Source organism: Solenopsis invicta, chromosome 12 (genome assembly GCF_016802725.1).
Source record: "Solenopsis invicta isolate M01_SB chromosome 12, UNIL_Sinv_3.0, whole genome shotgun sequence".
Taxonomy (NCBI): Eukaryota; Metazoa; Arthropoda; class Insecta; order Hymenoptera; family Formicidae; genus Solenopsis; species Solenopsis invicta.
The window spans coordinates 498,251-518,735 of NC_052675.1; the positions used below are offsets into that span (position 1 = coordinate 498,251).

At 32.6% G+C, this 20,485-nt stretch overlaps 1 protein-coding gene across 6 annotated transcripts in view; it reads left to right on the forward strand.

Annotated features, from left to right (window-relative positions):
* The window catches only part of LOC105202431 (zinc finger FYVE domain-containing protein 16), a 140,821-nt gene that overhangs the window by 96,577 nt on the left and 23,759 nt on the right, over nucleotides 1–20,485 (forward strand). For 5 of the 6 annotated variants that reach the window (XR_005576085.1, XM_039456205.1, XM_039456208.1 and 2 more), the window contains exons 7-8: nucleotides 45–257; nucleotides 461–583. Coding sequence is in view for 5 of the 6 variants with exons in the window: in XM_039456205.1 (XP_039312139.1) it covers nucleotides 45–257; nucleotides 461–583 (336 nt within the window). In the remaining variant the exon portion in view is untranslated. The remainder of the gene's footprint in view (nucleotides 1–44; nucleotides 258–460; nucleotides 584–20,485) is intronic. The other variant, XM_039456207.1, reaches the window with a different exon arrangement.

The following is a 20,485-nucleotide window of genomic DNA, read 5'->3' on the forward strand; positions in this document are numbered from 1 at the left end:
TCTCCTGTTTGTTTTATTTTTACGCACCTATAACTAAAACACAGGAATAAGGCCTGGCTGTGACCTGACAGAGCTGGACACGTGTTGGGATCCAAAGCCACCATACCGCAAGCAGGGAAATAAACGGATTTTTGCATCAGGATCCACGTTAGACAATACGAGAAGGCAAAATCATCCTCCACTAGATAATACAACCAACAGTTACATACCACACGAGCCTAATTTACTACCTCCAACTGTCACGATACACAAAGGCCGTAAGGATGTCATATTATATAAGATATTTGTATTGTATATAAAATAATTTATTGCATATTAAATTTTATATAAAAGTCTATTATATTAATATTTTATGATACATGTATTAAATTAATATTTTTCTATTACATAAAAATGTATTTACAGTTATAATAACTTATATCACTTGTATTACTACATTTTTTCTCTTTATTGTAAACAGAAATTACATACCACCCACCTATGGATGAAAATGTGCTTTACAAAATGCTCAAAAACGAATGCGAACCGTCGGTAATGTTTGCAATCAATCGGAATCTTTATGCATATGTGAAAATAACCAATTGTAAGTATAAAGAAATTTGCAGGATAGAAAACTTTTTAAAAAAGTAACGCGTTACTGATTTTAAAAATAACACATTATTGTTACAGTTTTACTTTTTTATTCTTTCTTTAGTTTTTATTTTTTTTTTAATGCTATAGTAAGTTATTTGATTTTAAAATTGATATGTATATACAGGTCCAAAACTGAAAATAAATACTTTAATGACACATTTTTTGGAAAATTTTAAGACGGAAATTCTAATACCAAAATATCGGGGCTATGATAATTTTTAAAAGGGAAGAGTTTAAAGATTCTGAATGACACGGCTAGAATTTTGTACGTTAAATCAAATGCCTTTAATAATAATAAAATGATTGTAAAAATACACAAAGTGAGTTTTATTAAGAAATTCTAATTCTGTTTACAATAAATTTAATATAAAATTAGATAAGTAATATTTACACAATAGTTCAATAATTATGTCAATATTGATGTATCCAATATCAAAATTGTCTAAATGACAATCATTATCATTTATTTGGTTCATACAATAAAAGTTTTTATATAAGATTGGCCTATAAACTTTTTTTTATCATTACTAGAGATTAGATATTAATGTAGGTAGAATATGCACATACCGATTACATTATTATTGCGAATCCAGCAAACGGAAATGGATTCAAAATATTTAAAATGAATAGAAATGGATTTACAAACCAAGAATTTGGATTTGGCAATGACCACCCAAATCTATTTTATCCAATTTAAGTTTAAAAATTTTTTTAAACTATTTTAATTTATAAAATGAGTTTGAAATTATGGGATTTCTATTTTAAATTCAAAAAGTTATGCGGGCCATATAATTTTAATTTATTTTAATCCATTGGATTGAAATAAAGTGATGTTTATTTTTTTATCCAAAAGGAATTTTTGCGACTCATCCAATTTATTTTAATCCATGACTTTAGGATTGATATAACTTAATTGCTATTTTTTAATCCAAAATGTATTCAAATAAAGTAAAATGGATTACAAATTTTCAATCTATTTTTGTTTATTCGGAAAATAGATATTTTTTTGCGAATATAATGAAATTGTAAGTGATTATAGACTTTTGCGTTGTGATCACAAATCCATTGTCCAAATTTAGCTATTACATCATAATTTTGATATTTGACACATCAATATCGACAAAATTATTAAACTATTATGTGCAAACGTTTATCTAATTTTATATTAAATTTATTAATTTATTTATTAAGGTTATATAGATAAACAGAATTAGTTTCTTAATAAAATTTTTATTGCATATTTTTACAATAATTTTATTTTTAATAATGGCATTTGGTTTAAGAAAGCACATTGCCATGCCTAAGCGCGCGAAATTCTAGCCCTTTTGTTCGTAAACATTTAACTCTTCTTATTTGAAAATTATTATAACCTCGACATTTTGGTATTAGAATTTTCGTCTTCCAAAGAATTTGTCATTAAAATATTTATCATCAGTTTTGGAACATTCTGTATATTAATATATAGGGTGTATAAAAGCCCTGGACTCCTTGATTATTTTAAAAACTAAGCACTTTGAATAAATATTTCAAATAAAAGTTGGAGGCGTAAAATGGTCTATTTATTGGTGATACCAGTTTGACCTTGGAGGAAGTCGTCAAAGTCAGATCAAGATCAAATGGATTTTTTTTTTTTTTTAAGAAATACTTTATTTCTAATTCCAGAATCGAATAGCTGATGTCAAGAGCTTTTCAAAACGCTATAACAAAGTTTATTTTTCTTATATATTTTTTGAATTATGAGGCTTGAAAGTTAGACCGCCGTACAGTGGCCGAAACGGAAAATACTCTGTTTAAAATAGTCTATAGGTCGTATTTCTTAACCGATTTAAATCATTTTTTATATAAATACTCAGAAATATATTTTAAAAAGAATTGGTCGGAGTCAATTTTGGAATTTCTTTGTTTATGCAAAAATATTTGAATGAAGTGATTAATTACTACTTTTCCGATAAATTATTTTTTACAGCTATTGACTACTTTAACAACTTCATTATGGATGAAAATAAATGTTATCACATTATAAGAAAAGATATAATATAATAAATATTTAAATTAATTTTTATAAATAAATTATTGAAATAAATTATGGATTTTTGCGCTTTCTCACAGAAGTAATTAATCTATCAACTTAATTTACTTACAATTACTATCAAAATAATGGCTTACACAATTTGATTGTAAACTAACAATTTCTATTGTTATAAACAATCAAATACACAAATAGTGATTTTTAGATGACTCATTACTTTTTTATAATTAAAATCACGTTAAATTATGCGCAAATAGATTTTTTAATATGAAATTATGTTAATAATGTAAATTTGTTAATATTAAAACTTAATAAAATAGAAATATTTAAATGCAAAATCTATTTGCGCATAATTTAATGTGTATTTGATTTAATTATAAAAGTGTAATATAAGTTATCTAAAAATCATTATTTGTGTACTTGATTGTTTATATTCACTATTTGATTGTTTATAATTACTGTTTGTGTATTTCATTGTTTATAACAATAGAAATTGTTAGTTTACAATCAAATTTTTGTAAGTCTATTCTGATAGTAATTTTTGGTGAATCAAGTTGATAGATTAATTAGTTATGTATGTGAAAAAGCGCAAAAATTCATAATTTGTCTCAATAAATGTTTATAAAATTTAATTTAAATATTTATTGAATTATTCCTTTTCTTATAATGTGATAGTATTTATTTTCATCGGTAATGAGGTTGTTAAAATAGTTGATAGCTAGATAAAAAATAATTTATTGGAAAAGTAGTAATTGATCACTTCATTTATTTAAATATTTTTCCATAAACAAAGAAATTCCAAAATTGGCTCTGACAATTCTCTTTAGAATACATTTCTGTAAAAAATTATTTAAATCGGTTAAGAAATACGACCTGTAGACAATTTTAAACAGAATATTCTTTGTTTTGACTACTGTGCGACGGTCTAACTTTCAAGCCTCATAATTTATGGAAAATAAACTTTATTATAGATTATAGTTTTGCAAAACTCTTGACATTAATTATTAGATTTTAGAATAAAAAATAATGTTTAATTTAAAAAAATTGATTTGATTTTGACTTGACCTTGGCGACATTTTTCAAGATCAAATTGGCATCATCAATAAATAGACCATTTTATATCTTACAACTTTTATCTAAAACATTTTGTACAAAAATGCTTAGTTTTCAAAATAATCAAGAGATCCGGAATGTTTTATGCACCCTGTATATTTCAAATAATATATACATATATACTATATACCGGATAGCTCATTTTAAAGTATCTCCAAGAATATCTTGAAAACTAAGCATTTAAGAAAAAAATGTTTCAGATAAAAGTTATAGGGTTTCAAAACGTCTATTAACTGATCTTATCAGTTTGACCTTGGATAGCGTCGCTAAAGTCAGATCGAAGTCACTTCAACGTTTTTAAATGGAACACCTTATTTTTCATTCCAGATTCTAATAGCTGGTGTTAAGAGCTTTTCAAAACACTATAATAAAGTTATTTTTCCTTAAGTACTTTGTGAGTTATGAGGCTTAAAAGTTAATTTCTCAAGAAATACACTTTAGATTTAAAAAAAATTAAAAAACAGGTGTTTGATATTTTTTTAAAAACTATTGATGGCTATATTTTTTTATTATACCGCCAGCTTTAGCGTTGCTCAATATACACTGCTAGAAGGTAGCATGGTCGCATTTTGTACATCATGTAACCCTTAAAAGGGCTGATGTTATAGTTGATCTTTTTAAGCAATGAAGTGCTCAAAAACGGCACCATTGACAAAGTTGTCAAGTGAGCAGGATCACGAAGAATGACGATTGTTTTGTCAGTGGACAGTATAGCAAATTCAAAACGATGAAAACTTTCAAGTTCGTAATGTGTTTTTATTTTTTTATTTAAAGTGTATTTCTTGAAATTTTAAATTTCAAGCCTCATAACTTGGAAAGTACTTATAAAAAAATATATTTATTTGTAGTGTTTTGGAAAGCTCTTAACGCCAGCTATTAGATTCTGGAATCAAAAATATGATGTTTTATTTAAAAAAGTTGATGTTACTTTGATTTGATCTTGGCAACGCCATCCAAGGTCAAACTGATAAGATCAGTAAATAGATCTTTTGAAACCCTACAACTTTTATTTGAAACACTTTTTTCTGAAATGCTTAGTTTTCGAAATATTCTTAGGGATACTTTAAAATGGGTCATCCGATATATGTATACATATCTTTATATATGTATAGAGGAAAGGAGAGAGTTATGGAATACCATTTTGTTTTTTGATAACAGCAGTAATTAACGCGCACACAATTCTAACCAAGACCAATTTATTAGCTATATAATGCTACTAATAATTTTATAGGTAGAAATTCATCGGGTGTATAGAATGAACATAATTTATAATTTTCTAAAAAGGGAAAAAGGATATTTTTGTCGAATAGTAGCAGGATTGTTGTATACTAACAATTAATGCTATGAAAAGTAATTATATTTATAAAAAAATTAATTAATAATCTTTTGTAAATTTTAAACAAATAACTGCCACAAAACAAGGTTTTATTTCATAAAATATATTTTATTAAAAAAAATTTTTTTTAATAACTTTTTTGGCTTAAAAATTTTTTAAAATAAAACTTTAAAATAATTTCTTTGCTTCTAATAAACATTATACAATATCTACAATTAGATTATAAAATCTACTGTAAAGTTTGTTTGCTTCGAATTCGAATACACATTACGACAAACATTAAATTCAATAATATTATTTGAAATTCAAGATGTTCAAGTTAGACTAGTGTGCCCGACGAATACATCTAATATTTGAATAAATGAATAAATATTAAGTATGAATACGAGTATGAATACAAGTCTTTCTGTATTCATTGGAAATGAATAAATATTTTTTTATTTAATTTGAACAATTACATTTACAAATATGATTATGAATATTTTTGATTTTGCATTCACTTCGACTCTGCCCATTGTCAGGAGGCGGCTCATGCGAAAATCAAACTAATGCGGTGCATGGTGGAGGGTCATTTATTATACTACTTTCATACTAAAATCTGTTTGATTATTTTCACTTTTCTGCTTAAAATTTGAATTTGGATACAGGATTACGAAGATGCCTATCTTATTTGTTAGCAAGGTCGCCACAGATTATCTATCAGCTTCTGGTACAAACATATTTACAGAACATACATTTTTATAATCCCGACTTACTTGTAAGCAAGCATAATCGTTTAACTGCTGATACAGTACGTAAAATATTCTGCCTTCAAGCTTGGTTAAAGTTTGTAAAGATGATTATACAAAAGCAGAAATAAACGTTATGGTCAATGTTTTTAAAGATAATATATTAATAACAACATATTAATAATATCGTTTCTTATCGGATCTTTTTAGTTAATATTTTATATGAATTAATATAAAATTTATAAAATAAGCATAAATTTTATATTTATGAAATAATCATGAAATATTCACGAATAAATGAATATTTCTGAAATAATCAATAAAATATTCTTAAATGAATATATTCGAAAACCTAAAATTTTGAATAAGTAGTAGTAGTAGTAGTAGTAGTAGTAGTAGTAAGGTACTTTATTCGTTGCGGAGTACATTGCGGACTTCCGCTCCGCTTACATAGTTTCAACATTTTTATTCCTCGCATTCTTTACAACGCACAAGAGAGAGAGAGAGAGAGAGAGAAAAATCACTCATCCATTCATACCACCTCCACACTCATTCTCTGGACCTCCGTTTCCGCTGCTTCCTTCCACACTTTCCTCTCTTTCTTCCACACTCTCATTCATACCCAGCCATCCTCCTCCCTCTTTCATCTCCTCCAGTTCTTTCATCTAAACCTCTTCCTCCCCCCTCTCACCTAAAATCTCTCCTACAATCTCCTGCCATCCTTTTTCCGTCCCCCAATCCGTACATTCTTCCCATATATGTTCCCACGTTTCTTCTCCCCATCCACATATCCTACACTTTCTTTCCTTTTTCTCTTCCCAATATCTACCTCCTCTCATAAGGTCTCCTAACCTAAACCTCGCAATCCTTTTCCATCTTTCCTCATTCTTTCCTCTTTCCAATCTCTCTTCAAGTACTTCGGCACTCCCTTTCCCTTCACTCTGTTATACCATCTGTTGAACCTCGAGCTCCTAATTTTTTCCTACCTTTCCTCTTCCTGCCGCCTCCTTTCTCTTGTTACCACCTCTTCCCCCCTTAACCCTCCCTCTTCTCACAACTTTTCTATCTCCTTGATATTTCAGCTCTTTTCTTCATAGAAACCTCTTTTTTCTTCCTCCCATTTTTCCATGGGAAGGTACCGATAGCGCACAGTACTATTGCACACAAGCCACTCACAACCACTCATAGCGCTTGAACAGAAGAATATCAATAGGCACCAGCCGCTGTGATTGGCTGTGTGCAATAGTACTGTGCGCTATCGGTACCTTCCCTTTTTCCATCACCTTTCCCTCCTTCGCTCTACCTCTTATCTCCTCCCAACACAACCTTGCCAACTCTTCTCCTCCTCCTTTTCCCAGTTTCTTTTCTTAACTCCATGCCCTCATTGGGGAGAGGCCTTCCCCTTAATTTTTCCCTCTGCATCCCTTCCCTTACCATGTACCCCGGTGTGTACCTTCCCATCCCTATTACCCACTTCAAATACTTGTCCTGTATCTTCTCTACCCCTTCCTTTTCTTTCCATCCCCAAATTTTTGCCCCATAGCTAACCACCGTCCATACCAACCTATCAAATAACCACATCCTTCTAGCCCAGTTCTTTCCGAATTTCCTCTTTCCTATTCCCCATACTTCTCTCATCACCACCGCTCCTTTTTTGACTCTCCCCTCTATATGTTCTTTCTGTCCCCCATTTGCTATCATCATGTATCCCAGATATTTATACCTTTTCACTTCCTCTATTTCATTTCTTTCCATTTCCATATTATCTTTTTCTGTCTTCCACCCCCTCTTCTACATCTCATCACTTTTGTTTTCTCCACATTTACCTCTAATCTTTTTTGTTCTACATATCCTTCTAATGTTTTTATTAACCCTTTTATCCCTATTTCATCCTCTGCCACCACCGCCACATCATCCGCATACGCCAGGGAATAGATTTTTCTTCCCTTCACCTTTACTCCCCCCCATATCCCCCCTTTTCCAATTCCTCATCCAAATCCGCTCGCAGTAGTGTGAACATGCATGGGCTCAACGGACATCCCTGTCTCACTCCTCTACCTGGCCAAAAGTTTCCCCCCTCCCTTTCCCCCACCCTTACTCAACTTATTGTCTCCTCCAAAACTTCCTCACACCTCACCACCAGACTCTCTCTCACTCCCTTCTTCCTCATTGTCTGTACCAGTATCTCCCTATTCACCGAGTTAAACGCTGCTTTCATTTCCACAAACATAACTACTATTTTGTCTTTTGTTTCCGCTATTTTCTTATTTATTAAATAATTTAACACGTATATGTGGTCTATCGTTTCTACCCCTCTCCTAAACCCCGTTTGATTCGGTGGTAATATCCCTTTATTTTCCACTTTTTCCTTCAATCTCTCCGCCAAAACCGCCGCGTACACTTTATACGCCGTTTGCGTAAGCGTAATCCCCTTATAGTCTTCTACCTTTTCCCCCTCCCCCTTTTTTACTATCGGTACCACTATCCCTTCTCTCCAATCTTCCGGTCATTCCTCTTCCTTCCACACTCTATTACATATCTCCCACAGCCATTCCGTTATTTCTTTTCCCCCATATTTCCATACTTCATTCATAATCCCATCCCCTCATGCCGCTTTTCTGTCCGTCAATCTCCTTATCGCCCTACCAATTTCCTCTCTACTAATCTCTTCTTCCTCCTCTACCCTTCTCCCCATTACCACCCCTTTTATCCTCCACTCCACTCCCCCCCAGCACCCCTCTATAGTGTTTTTCCTACTCCCACATTTCAATCTTTTCCCTGACTTTTTTCTCTTCCTCCTTCCTTTATTCACTACCTTCCACACATCTTTTTTGGATCTTATTCCTTCTATTTCCTTCTCCCATCTTTCCTTCTCCTTTTTCTTCTTCTCCTCACAATGTTCCCTGTACCTCCTCCTCATTTCTTTATATTTTTTCCCTTCTCCCCCTCTCCTCCTCCACCATTTTAATTCCTCCATAACCTCTCTTTTCCTATCCCTACATTCCTCATCCCACTATCCTCTCTGTTCTTTCTTCTTTTCCTTCTCTACTCTCTCTAATGCCACTTCTACTTTTCTTTTTATTTTCCTCCAAAACCTCCCCTACCCCCTCACCATCACTATCCCTCTTCCCAAGGTATTCCTCAAATTTCTTTTTTTCCTTCTCCGTCCAACCCCCCCTTCTTCCTTTCCCTTTCCTTTTTCCGGTCCTCTCTTCCCTCCACCCTCCTCCTTCCACCCATACCGTTATCGCCTGATGATCGGAGTCTACCCAATCCTCCACCTTTATCTTTTCCACCCTCCTTCTTGTCTCCTCATTCCCGATTACGTAATCTATTACGGTCCCTCCCTTCCTTCCTTCCTGTATACGTCCATTTTCCCTCCTCATCCCCTTTACGCTTCCATTTAATATTGACCATCCCAATTCTCCTATATGACCACACAGCTTCTTTCCCTCTCTATTCACTTTTTCATCCTTCGAGCTCCGTTTTCTCTGTTCTACTCCTCCCTCTTCATCCTCACCTGTTCTTTCCCCTTCTCTCCCCGTCCTAGCATTGAAATCCCCCCCTATTAACACCCTCACCCTTTTCTCTCTATCCTCCATCCACTCTCTCAGCTTTCCCATTTTTTCCTCCAAATCTCTATTTACATACACTCCTATTAGCCTCCCCCCCACTCTCCCCTTAAATTTACTTTTACTGCTTGTAATCCCTCCTTTTTTCTTTCCTTATCATCCTTTTCTCTCTCTATCTCTTCCCTTATCCCCACAATTATTCCTCCCATTGCCCTTACTTTTCTTTGCCGCCTCTTGCACTTCCCACACGTATCCTTTTGGCAGCCATTTTCGAACTCTTTCCTATTCCTTCTTCTGTAACCAAGTCTCACTCAAGAACATCACATCCCATTCTTTTAGTCTCTCCCTGAAATCCTTCTCTTTGTTTTCCATGCCTGCCACATTCCAAAAGTCTATCTTATATTTTTTGCCATCTTTTTTTTTCTTATAAACCTCTTTTTCCTATGCTTTTCATTTTCTATATTTCCTTTTATTTCCCCCACTCCTTCTCTCTCCGTCCACCACCTTACTAAAAATCCTCTTTCTCTTTTTCCATTCCTCTACCCTTCTCCATCCCTCCCTTCCATTCTCTTACTTCTTTTCGGTGCCATTTCCTCAACTCATCCTTAATCTCATCCCATACCCATAATTTTTCCTCATTCCATATTTTCATATATCCCACTCTTACTTTCCTACCTTTTCTTCTTATCCTTTCCGCTTCCTTTCTTATCCACCACTCTATCGTTCTCTCCTTTTCTGTCAGATCATCCACTATCCACTCCCTTCTTTTCCTCAGCTTCGCTTTTCCTTTCATCACTTCAATTTTCTCTCCTACACTCGCTAATCTTACCCACACCATTTCCCTTTCCCCCCTATCCTTCTTCTCTATACTCCTTATCCCTTCTACTCTCGTTGTCGTCCCCGTTGCCCCCACTATCTCTTCTATCTTGTTTTAATCCCTCTATCCCTTTCTCCTTTGCTTTCACTCCTTTTACGATTATATTTCTCTTCCTCTCTTCTCTTTTCCTCTTTTTCCCCTCTAACTCTATTTTCTTCATTCTTTCTTTTAATTCCTTCATCTCTCCTTTTCTCCTTCTCTTCATCTGTTTTACCTTTTCCTCTTCCTTCCTTTCCTCATCCCCTTCTTTTTTCTCCTCCCTCCCCCTACCTTTTTCGATCTCTTTCACTCTTTTCTCTAAATTGTCTAATCTTTTCCTCATATCTTCCATCCATTCCCTCATCTCTGCTTTACCCTCCTTTACCTCTCTTAATTCCGCTTTAATTTTCTTAAAACCCTCTCTTACCTCCCTTAATATCTCCCTCAACCCCCTTTTTTTTGCTTTTCCGGCTGCTTTTCTAGCTGTTTTTCCGGCGATCTCAATACCTTTATATTTTTCTTAAAGATATCTGCCTCTAATGCATCTATCTCCTTCCTTTTCTCTCCTCTCTTAAACGCATCTATCAGCGACAGACTATATACTCTATCCCTCATCCCCTCTGCTTTGCTCGGTCTTCCCACTTTCCTCTTCTCCTCCCTTTCTCCTCTACTTCCTTTTCCCGCTCCTTCCTTCCCTCCTTTCCTTCTTCCTTCTCGTCTTTCCTCTAACCTGCTAACTTTCTCTATTCAAGAGTTTATTCACTTGCAGTCGGTTTGTAAATAAAAAAAAAACAAAAATTAAATTTTGAATAAGTATATGAATGAATATTTTTTTAAATGCGGAAATTATGAATAAATAAATTTATAGCCTAATTACGCATTTTATGCGTTCATCGGGCACACTAAATTAGATTAAAGTTAAAAAATTAATATGTAACATAATTTTCAAAATTACGTAGAGAATATACACCTGTAATTTTTGCTACTTGCAAAACTGAAATTCAGCTATTATAAAAACACAACAAACAGGAGTAGTGACTACTACCCATCCTATAATGTTTAGATCTGACTAAAGTAAGTTTAATAGTTGCTCTTATAATTCAATGTGAATTTTACGAGAGAATTTAATCTTTCTCCAGATACACTGTACGACTGCTGTCCGTCCTCTATATGTATACACACACACACGCACGCACACACACACACACACACACACACACACACACACACACAAACACACATATATATAGGGTGATTCTTAATGGTTGTACCCACTTTTTATTATAGGAGCACGCCTTTGTAATTTCTAATATAATATGTTAGGAATACATATTTATCAGTAAATCATGCTCCTATGGTAAAAAGTGGGTACAACCATTAAGAATTACTATGTATATACCAAGTGTATGCATAAGTTTTTTCCGGTTTTTGGTAAAAAAAAACACGTAATTTTCAAGGGAAATTAATTGTTTTTTATTCAAAATATTGGCCATCGGCTTCTACACATTTCGCCTATCTTTCAGGTAATTTATGAATACCATGTCAGAAAAACTGCTTGTCTTTTGCGGCAAACCATTTGTCGAGCCATTTTTCAAGTTCCTCGAAATTGCTGAAGTGCTGCTCTGCGAGCGCGTGCCCCATTGATGCGAAGCGGTGATAGTCAGATGGCGCCAGGTGTGGGGAGTACGGTGGGTGCGGAAGGATGTCCCATCCAAGAGATTTTAAGGTGTTTCTCACTGGTTTTGCTGTGTGAGACGGCGCATTGTCGTGTAACAAAATCACTTTGTCATGTCTTCTGGCCCATTCCGGTCGTCTTTCGATTAATGCGTGGTTTAAATTAATCATTTGTTGGCGATAGCGTTGTGTATTAACGGTTTCGCTGGGCTTCAAGAGTTCATAATACACAATACCGCTCTGGTCCCACCAGACACAGAACATAGTTTTCTTGCCGAAGCGATTTGGCCTTAGTGTTGATGGACCGGCTTCGCCAGCTGAAAGCCACGATTTTTTCCGCTTTGGGTTTTCAAAATAAATCCATTTTTTGTCACCCGTCACAATTCGATACAAAAATGATTTCCTTTTGTGCCGTTGAAGCAGCATTTCACAAGTGACTTTGCGATTTTCCATTTGACGTTCATTCAAATTTTGTGGGATTCATTTACCGAGTTTATTGATCTTTCCCATTGCTCGTAAACGTCTGCTAATTGTTTCTTGTGATACATATAATGCTTCTGCTAATTACCGTTGAGTTTGAGTTGGGTCATTATCCAATAATTCCTGCAATTGCTCGTCTTCGCATTTTTGTGGTCTACCAGAGCGCTCACTGTCTTTCACATTAAAATCACCACTTTTAAATTATCGAAACCATGTCTCACATGTTCTAATTGATGGAGCGTGTTCACCATATGTTTCTACCAGCAAACGATGACTTTCAACAGCCTTTTTCTTTTGATTAAATAAAAAAAGCAATGCGTGCCGCAAATGTTGTTTTTCAGGCACAAAACTTGACATGATCACTGAACAATAAAACAAAAATGCTAGTTTTTGGCGAACTCAACTTGTATGTGTTTGTAGTTCTATGTCAGACGAACAAAATGACGACGTATGTATCAAATTAATACGCTCCGTACTTTTCGCTGGCACCATCTCTTAATTAAACCGGAAAAAACTTATGCATACACCTGGTATTAACTATTTACATTAATTATCGATGTACACTCGACAGCAGAATTAAGGGATCACCTATTCTGACTCCGACAAAGGCGTAATTCAAGACAGTGTAACTTCGTCAAAAATGCTCGTAACAAAATTAAAAAAAAAAGTTATTTATAAATTTTAAAGTCAGAAATCTCTAGTTTTGAGATTGATAAATCATTAAACGATTTACATATTGTTTACGAAGTTACGCGGATTCAAATGGGGATGTGTCAAATCTTAAAATTTTATACAAACTTTGCAAAGCTCCACGACGCGAAATAAACATTGCACGCAAATGCGGTTTACAGCATTTGAAAGCGTGTTTCTTTACCTTTAATTTGAGTTTTTGTTGAGCTTTGTACGATTATTTTTCACTGAATTAGGCAACACTGAAGCAAAAATGGTTTCTTTTTTCAATGTGGCTATAAAGTTCCGGGACGGTAAAATATCTCAAAAACGAAGCATTTAAAAAAAAAATGTTTCAGACAAAAGTTGTAGGATTTCAAAAAATCTATTTATAGATTTTATCAGTTTGACCTTGGATGGCATCGCCAAGGTCATATCAAAATCACATTAACTTTTTTAAATAAAACACCATATTTTTGATTCCAGAATCTAATTGCTGATGTCAAGACCTTTCCAAAACACTGCAAGAAAGTTTTTTTGTTGAGTATTTTCCGAATTGTGAGGCTTGAAAGCTACGGTGTACTGTAGCTTTCAAGTCATAACTCGGAAAATCTTTAACGAAAGTAAACTTATTTATAGTGTTTTGGAAAGCTCTCGAAGTCAACTACAAGAAAATGCAATAAAAAATATAGAATGTTAAGGAAGTAGCGATACCCTTTAATTAGGGAACTATCGATACTCTAATATTTTTTTTTTATTGCATATGTAGTTTATTTTGAGACTTTTCCAAAATACTACAAGAAAGTTTATTTTTGTTAAATACTTTCCGAGTTGTGACGCTTGAAAGTTACAGTACATCGTAGCTTTCAAGCCTTACAACTCGAAAAGTACTCAACGAAAATAAACTGTTTTGTAATGTTTTGGAAAGGTCTTGACATCATTAATTAGATTCTGGAATCAAAAATATGGTGTTTTGTTTAAAAAAGTTAACGTGATTTTGATATGACCTTGGCGATGCCATCCAAGGTCAAACTGATAAGATCTATAAATAGATCTTTTGTAACCCTACAACTTTTGTCTGAAACGTTTTTTTCTAAAATGCTTTGTTTTTGAGATTTTATTGTCCCGGAACTTTATGGCCATCCTGTATATAACTTATATATATTTATAATTAATATTAACAATAAATATTAAAACTTTAAACGTTCTAAGCTGCTTTGTGTAGAGCAAGCTTTTTTATTGTACATTAAACTAACCAAATATTTTTTTAAATAGATTAATGTCATTATTAAAAATGTATTGCAATAATCACTGTTAGCATTGAAAATCTGTATACGTAATAATGAATATAAATTATTCATTATTAACAGTGGCTATCGGAATTCAGTTAATAAAGGTATAAAGTAATGTATTGAAATATTTCTATTCAAAATAAGGCGATTGGTGTATGTTTTATTGAATACATATAATATTAATAGAAAACTAAAGTAACGATAAAAGTAACAACTAAATTCGTTATCATTATTTAAAAAATATAACATTAATACGTTATCATTACAGACAGAAAAAGGTTACTGATTGTTACTGAAAAAAATGAACAAAAACGATAATGGCGTTACAAGTAACGTGTTACTTCCCAATTTATACTCGGTTCACAACAAGAATATAACTGTGTCTGCGCATACGGACAGCATAGTGGAGAGAGCGTGGCACCTTACTCAGTATTGTATACGTAAATATGACACGCTTGAGTCCGCGCTTATTGAACTACAAAATTGAACAGAAATGTAGAGATTTAAATAATCTCTACATTTCAGTGTGATTAAGTCGAAATCGTAATATATTTAAATTACACACTAAATTAAACTACACATAAATAGACACAACTGGGTATTTATGATTTACGAAATAGTTAAATCTATTATGCCAACATTTTTTTATTAAATATTGTTTTTATAATTAAGTACAATAATAATAATATACAAAGTAATAAGTATGAAAAATAAAATTTTATAGACAAGTAAAAATTAAAGAACAACATAATAAATATTTTTATAAGTTAAAAGACAAAACAAAAAAATAATTCTTATTTTATGAAACCTTATTACAAGAATTATTATAGAATAATAACAGAAAAATTAAAAATTATTATAAAATAAAGAATAATTTAATATCGAATTGATATGCAAAGAAAAATTGTAATAAATTATAAATATCCGTACCGTAAAAGTCATATGTGATGAAATCATATGTGATCGTATATGATATTGGCACATGTGTTTTTGGGATGCGATCATATGTGCCTGATATACGATTTATATATCTATCGTATACGAAAAAAAGCGTTTCTTCGAAATATCCGCATAAATATGTATTACACCACATAATCCTAATGAGCAACACAATATTTTTATAATATTTTAAAAAAACAATTTTTGCAAAAAAAATCCATTCTTAGGAATTTTTTTGGGAAATTCCCAAGCGGTCACCCATCTAAGTCGCGACCCCGGTGAACGTTGCTTGACCTTCAAGATCGCTGCGAACTGATTTCTCATGATGATCTGTGAACACTTTATGTGTATATAACTGAAAGATCAGGTCAATATACGTTATTGAAAAAATGAAATATGTATAATTAAAGCATATTATTCATATTTAACATATATAAAATTATAGTTTTTCACTATTTTTACAAATGCGAACTAGCATCTAGAATAACTTTTGTTATTTGTTTAAATAAGAATGCAACTAAAAAATATATGTTAATATAATACATAATATAATACATAATATAATACAATTAAATTAAATATGTAAAAATTTTTATTAAAACACATTTAACAAATATTGTCTGCTCATTAGGATGTAGATCGAGGTTTTTTTATTCATGAACTTATTTCGTCTAAAAGTTCATATATGGTTAAATACTTTTCATTATTAATATCATTAATAATCTGTAAATAGATTCAAATACTGCATAGATTACGAAAAATAAATTGTTTTCAAATACATCGACAATATATTGTATATTATCCAATGTGTAACAGCCAAAATAAAATAATTATTTATTTAGAATGGATATAATTATAATTATTGCAAATAAATAAACAAGTGTAAGATAATTTATAAATCGAGTTAATATTTATTGTCGTTATGCGAGAAGAAACTCGCTTTCAAAAGACTTTCAATGATGACTTCAATGATATATATATTCATATATATTCATATATATATTCAACTCGTATATATCGTATATGATGGATGTGCTTCGTATAAATTGTATAAAATCATATTATACATATTATAATAAATCATATGATTCTTATACGATAAATCCGCATGTTAAACATGTAATTCTATATAAATTCCGCCCGTAATATGTAATTAGTATGCGATCACATACGATCGTATGTCTAATAATGCGATTGCCATGTGGTCGCATACGAGTCATATAAAAATCGTATGTAAGGGAGGGTGAGGTGTTACTAAGTGACAGGTGCACATAGTGACAAAACATCGCTGAGCGCTACTTCTTTAGTACCATTGCTATCTATATACAAAAATAAAAAGTTTCAAATGTATAAAGCAATTTGTCGTTAAAACAATGGCGCTATGATAGAAAATATGCCATTGTTATAGATTCTGAAGTGTTGAGTTCACCAAAATCAGGTATAAATAGCATTTTTTTTTTAACAGTTAAATGCCAATATTTTAATATTAATGAAAAATTTTAGTTTAAATGCTGTTTATGGTAGCATGTTTACTTGTTTCTCGTACTTTTGCGAGCAAAATTATTTGAGCTTTGGTATAATTTCTATTGTTCTTGTAATGTTTATCAACCTTCGGGACAGATAGTGACAGTTTTTAACGGGGCACATAGTGACGACACTGCGCATGCGCATGTAGTCATAGAGTATAGTAGAGTCCTATATAAAGAGAGAAGCGACATTGATGTCCGAAGCTCTGAATCTTATTGATACTTGATTGGCTAAACGAGCAGCCATATTGTGACCACAGCTGTTTGCAGAATGATACGAATGGTGTTTGATGACGTTAGAGCGGTCCCAAAATGGCGGTGGAGGACTCAATTTGATATAGAAGGTTGTGGTGGGAGTTCGATGTCGCTTCTCTCTTTATGGCTGCGGTCCATTTAGTACTTCTGAACGCTCTGAATGCTACGCTCTAAACGCTACGCTATGATCGGTCTACTAGTGTTACCAATATTACAATCACTACACAAGTGGACCAGTTTGTAGCAGTTGTAGCACTTGAATCAATTAGCCGCGGTTTATCCAAATTTAATAATGGAATCAGTTCCAATTTTAGTAAATGTTTATAATACATTCAACGATATAATATCTTATATATATGATGATGAGAAAGAAGAAATAGAATTTTGCTTAATGAGTTATGAATCGAAGAAAACGAAGAACGCCTAAAATTGAAGGTTATGTAGAATGTATTATCCCATCTCTCACTGCTGGAATTCAAGAGTCATTTCAGGTAAAGTCATAATTTTAATTTATTTTTTCTCGCGTAGCAGAAACAAAGAAAGTTAATGATAATAATTCCTTTTTATTGTCAATTGATATATCATGTTTAAACATGTATGAACACAAATACGGCCCCAAACAAACTATTGATGAAGCCAACAGCGGTTTGAGCGCGAATCGAAATACGGCTCAAGTCGTAATTTCCCGCCAAATATTGAAACGCTCCAGCTAACCCATCTCCCGAGGTGAGGCAGTTAGAGCGAATCGAGAGCGAAAACGATGACGTAATAAGAGCTATTGGGAGCGTTCCGAAGCGTCAAATGGACCAGCCATATTAATGCTACGAATGTTCTGTAGCGTTTGAAGCGCTAAGTGGACCACAGCCTATATAGGACTTTAGGATATAAGACTCGCATGTCGCTGCACCTCGGCGATATGACAGGTTTTCTAACCTGTACAATCGTCAACTTTAACGATTGATATCTCGGTTTGCAGAGCGCATCCGACATTTTTTTCTGCCACATTTGTTCATTTTGAGTGAAAACGCATCAAATGAGTCCAATTTCGTCAAAATTGGAAGTGAGAACTTTAAACTGAATAATTACTTCAAAAAGGGGTTCCCAGATTGCAAATATAATACCAGACGTTAATATAATACCTATGGCATTTAATAAGAATTTACAATTCAAAGAGATTTTTGAGATTTAAACGAAAAATATTGTCAATGCTAATGAGAATCAGCGCTGTTATTAGTGCACACAAGAAAAGTTTATTCTATATGTCAATTAAAAACAAAATGGACGTTTTGACTCTCTTTGGAGTCATTCTCAACATAATACAAATTTCGACTAACATAATAAAATTTTAACAATTAATTGTCCGGCTATCGTCGTTCTGGTATTCAGCTGAGTCACTCACGATTTGCACAAGCCGTAGTGTAGCTTTTCCATCATGTATGATAGAGGAGATGGCAAGCTCTCTCTATAACTATATGCGAAATTCTGCATAAAATCTAAAGTATCTAAACGATTGACAATTAAATAAAATAATACATTTTAATTTATAACGTTTTATAAATTTATAACATCTTATAATTTATAACTTCTTATAATTTATAATATTATAGAAACTCTCAAAGTGTATTATTTTTTGAAATAAATCTACTCGTTGAGGCCTAATTATTAATCTTTTTAAATAATTTTATTATAATAAATAATTTGTTAAACATTTTTATTAATTTTTTATTAATAAAAAGTTGCTTAATTTTATTAGTATATGTATTATTATTAATTAATTTAAAAAATACTAAAGATAATGCAATTGTAAAATATAATAGCAAAAGGTTTAAAAAAAAAGTAAAAAAAATTGATACTCCAGAGATTTGAACCCGATCCGCCACGAAGGGAAAAATGTAACGCTAGAACTTAGCTTTCTCAGCCGACGCTCTCTTGGATAGTGGTTCTAGTACTTATAGGATAGTGGTTCTAGTACTTATAAGATTCTAGTACTTAACGTACAAACGTCCAAATGTTAAATTTTAATTGCAATTTTCTTAAAAAGTAAGGTCCATTCACGCTAATTCTTTCACATTTTTAATATACTTGTTCCCTCCTTTCGAATGAACTATGATTTATCTCATTTGGCATTTTACAGTTCTTGCCTATTTCTTGTGAGTAAGACGTGTTATTCCGATTGATGTTATTACGGTGTTCCGCTGTTCTTGTTTTTAATTTTCTGTCTGGCCAACGTACGAAGCATCACAGTCTTTACATACAATTTTATATACAACATTTTTCTTTGAATTCGACGGGATAGCGTTTTTCTGTACTCTAATAATCCTGCCCAATTTATTGAGACTGAAAAACGCCATTTTTATATTTAAATTCTTAGTGATGGAAGCGAATTTATCCGAAATGTGCGGTACGTAAGATAAAACAAACCATGGAGTTTTTTCCTCAGTAGTGGCATTAATCGTGTGTATGCCAGTCTGTTTGAGTGTCTGTTTGTAAATAAGCGATTTCAAACGAGCACTGACCGTCTCAAAAATAAATTAGACAGGATAGTTATTGTTTAAAAGAACACTAAAAATGAACTCAATATTTTTTTTGTGAAACTGTGGGTCAGATAACAAAAGCGCCCTGTCAACCATTCCCATAATTTTCTTCTTTTCTGGGATATCGGGTGAGCAGACAAAAAACTGAGGTATCTGCCCGAAAAAGTGGGCTTATGATACCAGTCAAATTCCAAACTGTGATTTTTCTTAATTATAGTAATGTCCAAAAAATTGATCCTGTTACCTTCTTTTTCTATCGTAAACTGTAGTCTTGGGTGAAAGGAATTGAAAGTCGACAGTGTAAATTGATCAAGTTATTTGGAACGGCCATCACGATATCGTCAACGTATCTGAAGTAAAAAGGCAACAACACTCTGATCTTATTTAGAGCTTTGAATTCCAAATCCTGCATTACAAAATCAGCAATTATAGGGGAGAGTGGAGATCCCATCGGAGTGCCGAATTTTTGTTTGTAATAATTGTTGTAACTAAAGAAGGTCGAGTTTAGTATTAATTGCACTGCTAATAAAAATTCTTGTTTTGGAATATTGCACGCCTTCTCAATGTGCTCCCATCTATTGGAAACGCTTTCAAGTGCCGACTCGACTGGGATATTAGTAAATAGCGAGACAACATCTAAACAGATTAAAGAAAAATCCAAAGAGAGACGAAACGTCCATTTTGTTTTTAATTGACATATAGAATAAACTTTTCTTATGCGCATTAACAGCGCTGACTCTCGTCAGCCTTGACAATATTTTTCATTTAATAAGAAATTTGGTGATATCTTGCAGTCTCTGATTTTAATGATAGAGTTGTTACTATCTGTCCGGACATTGTCACTATGTA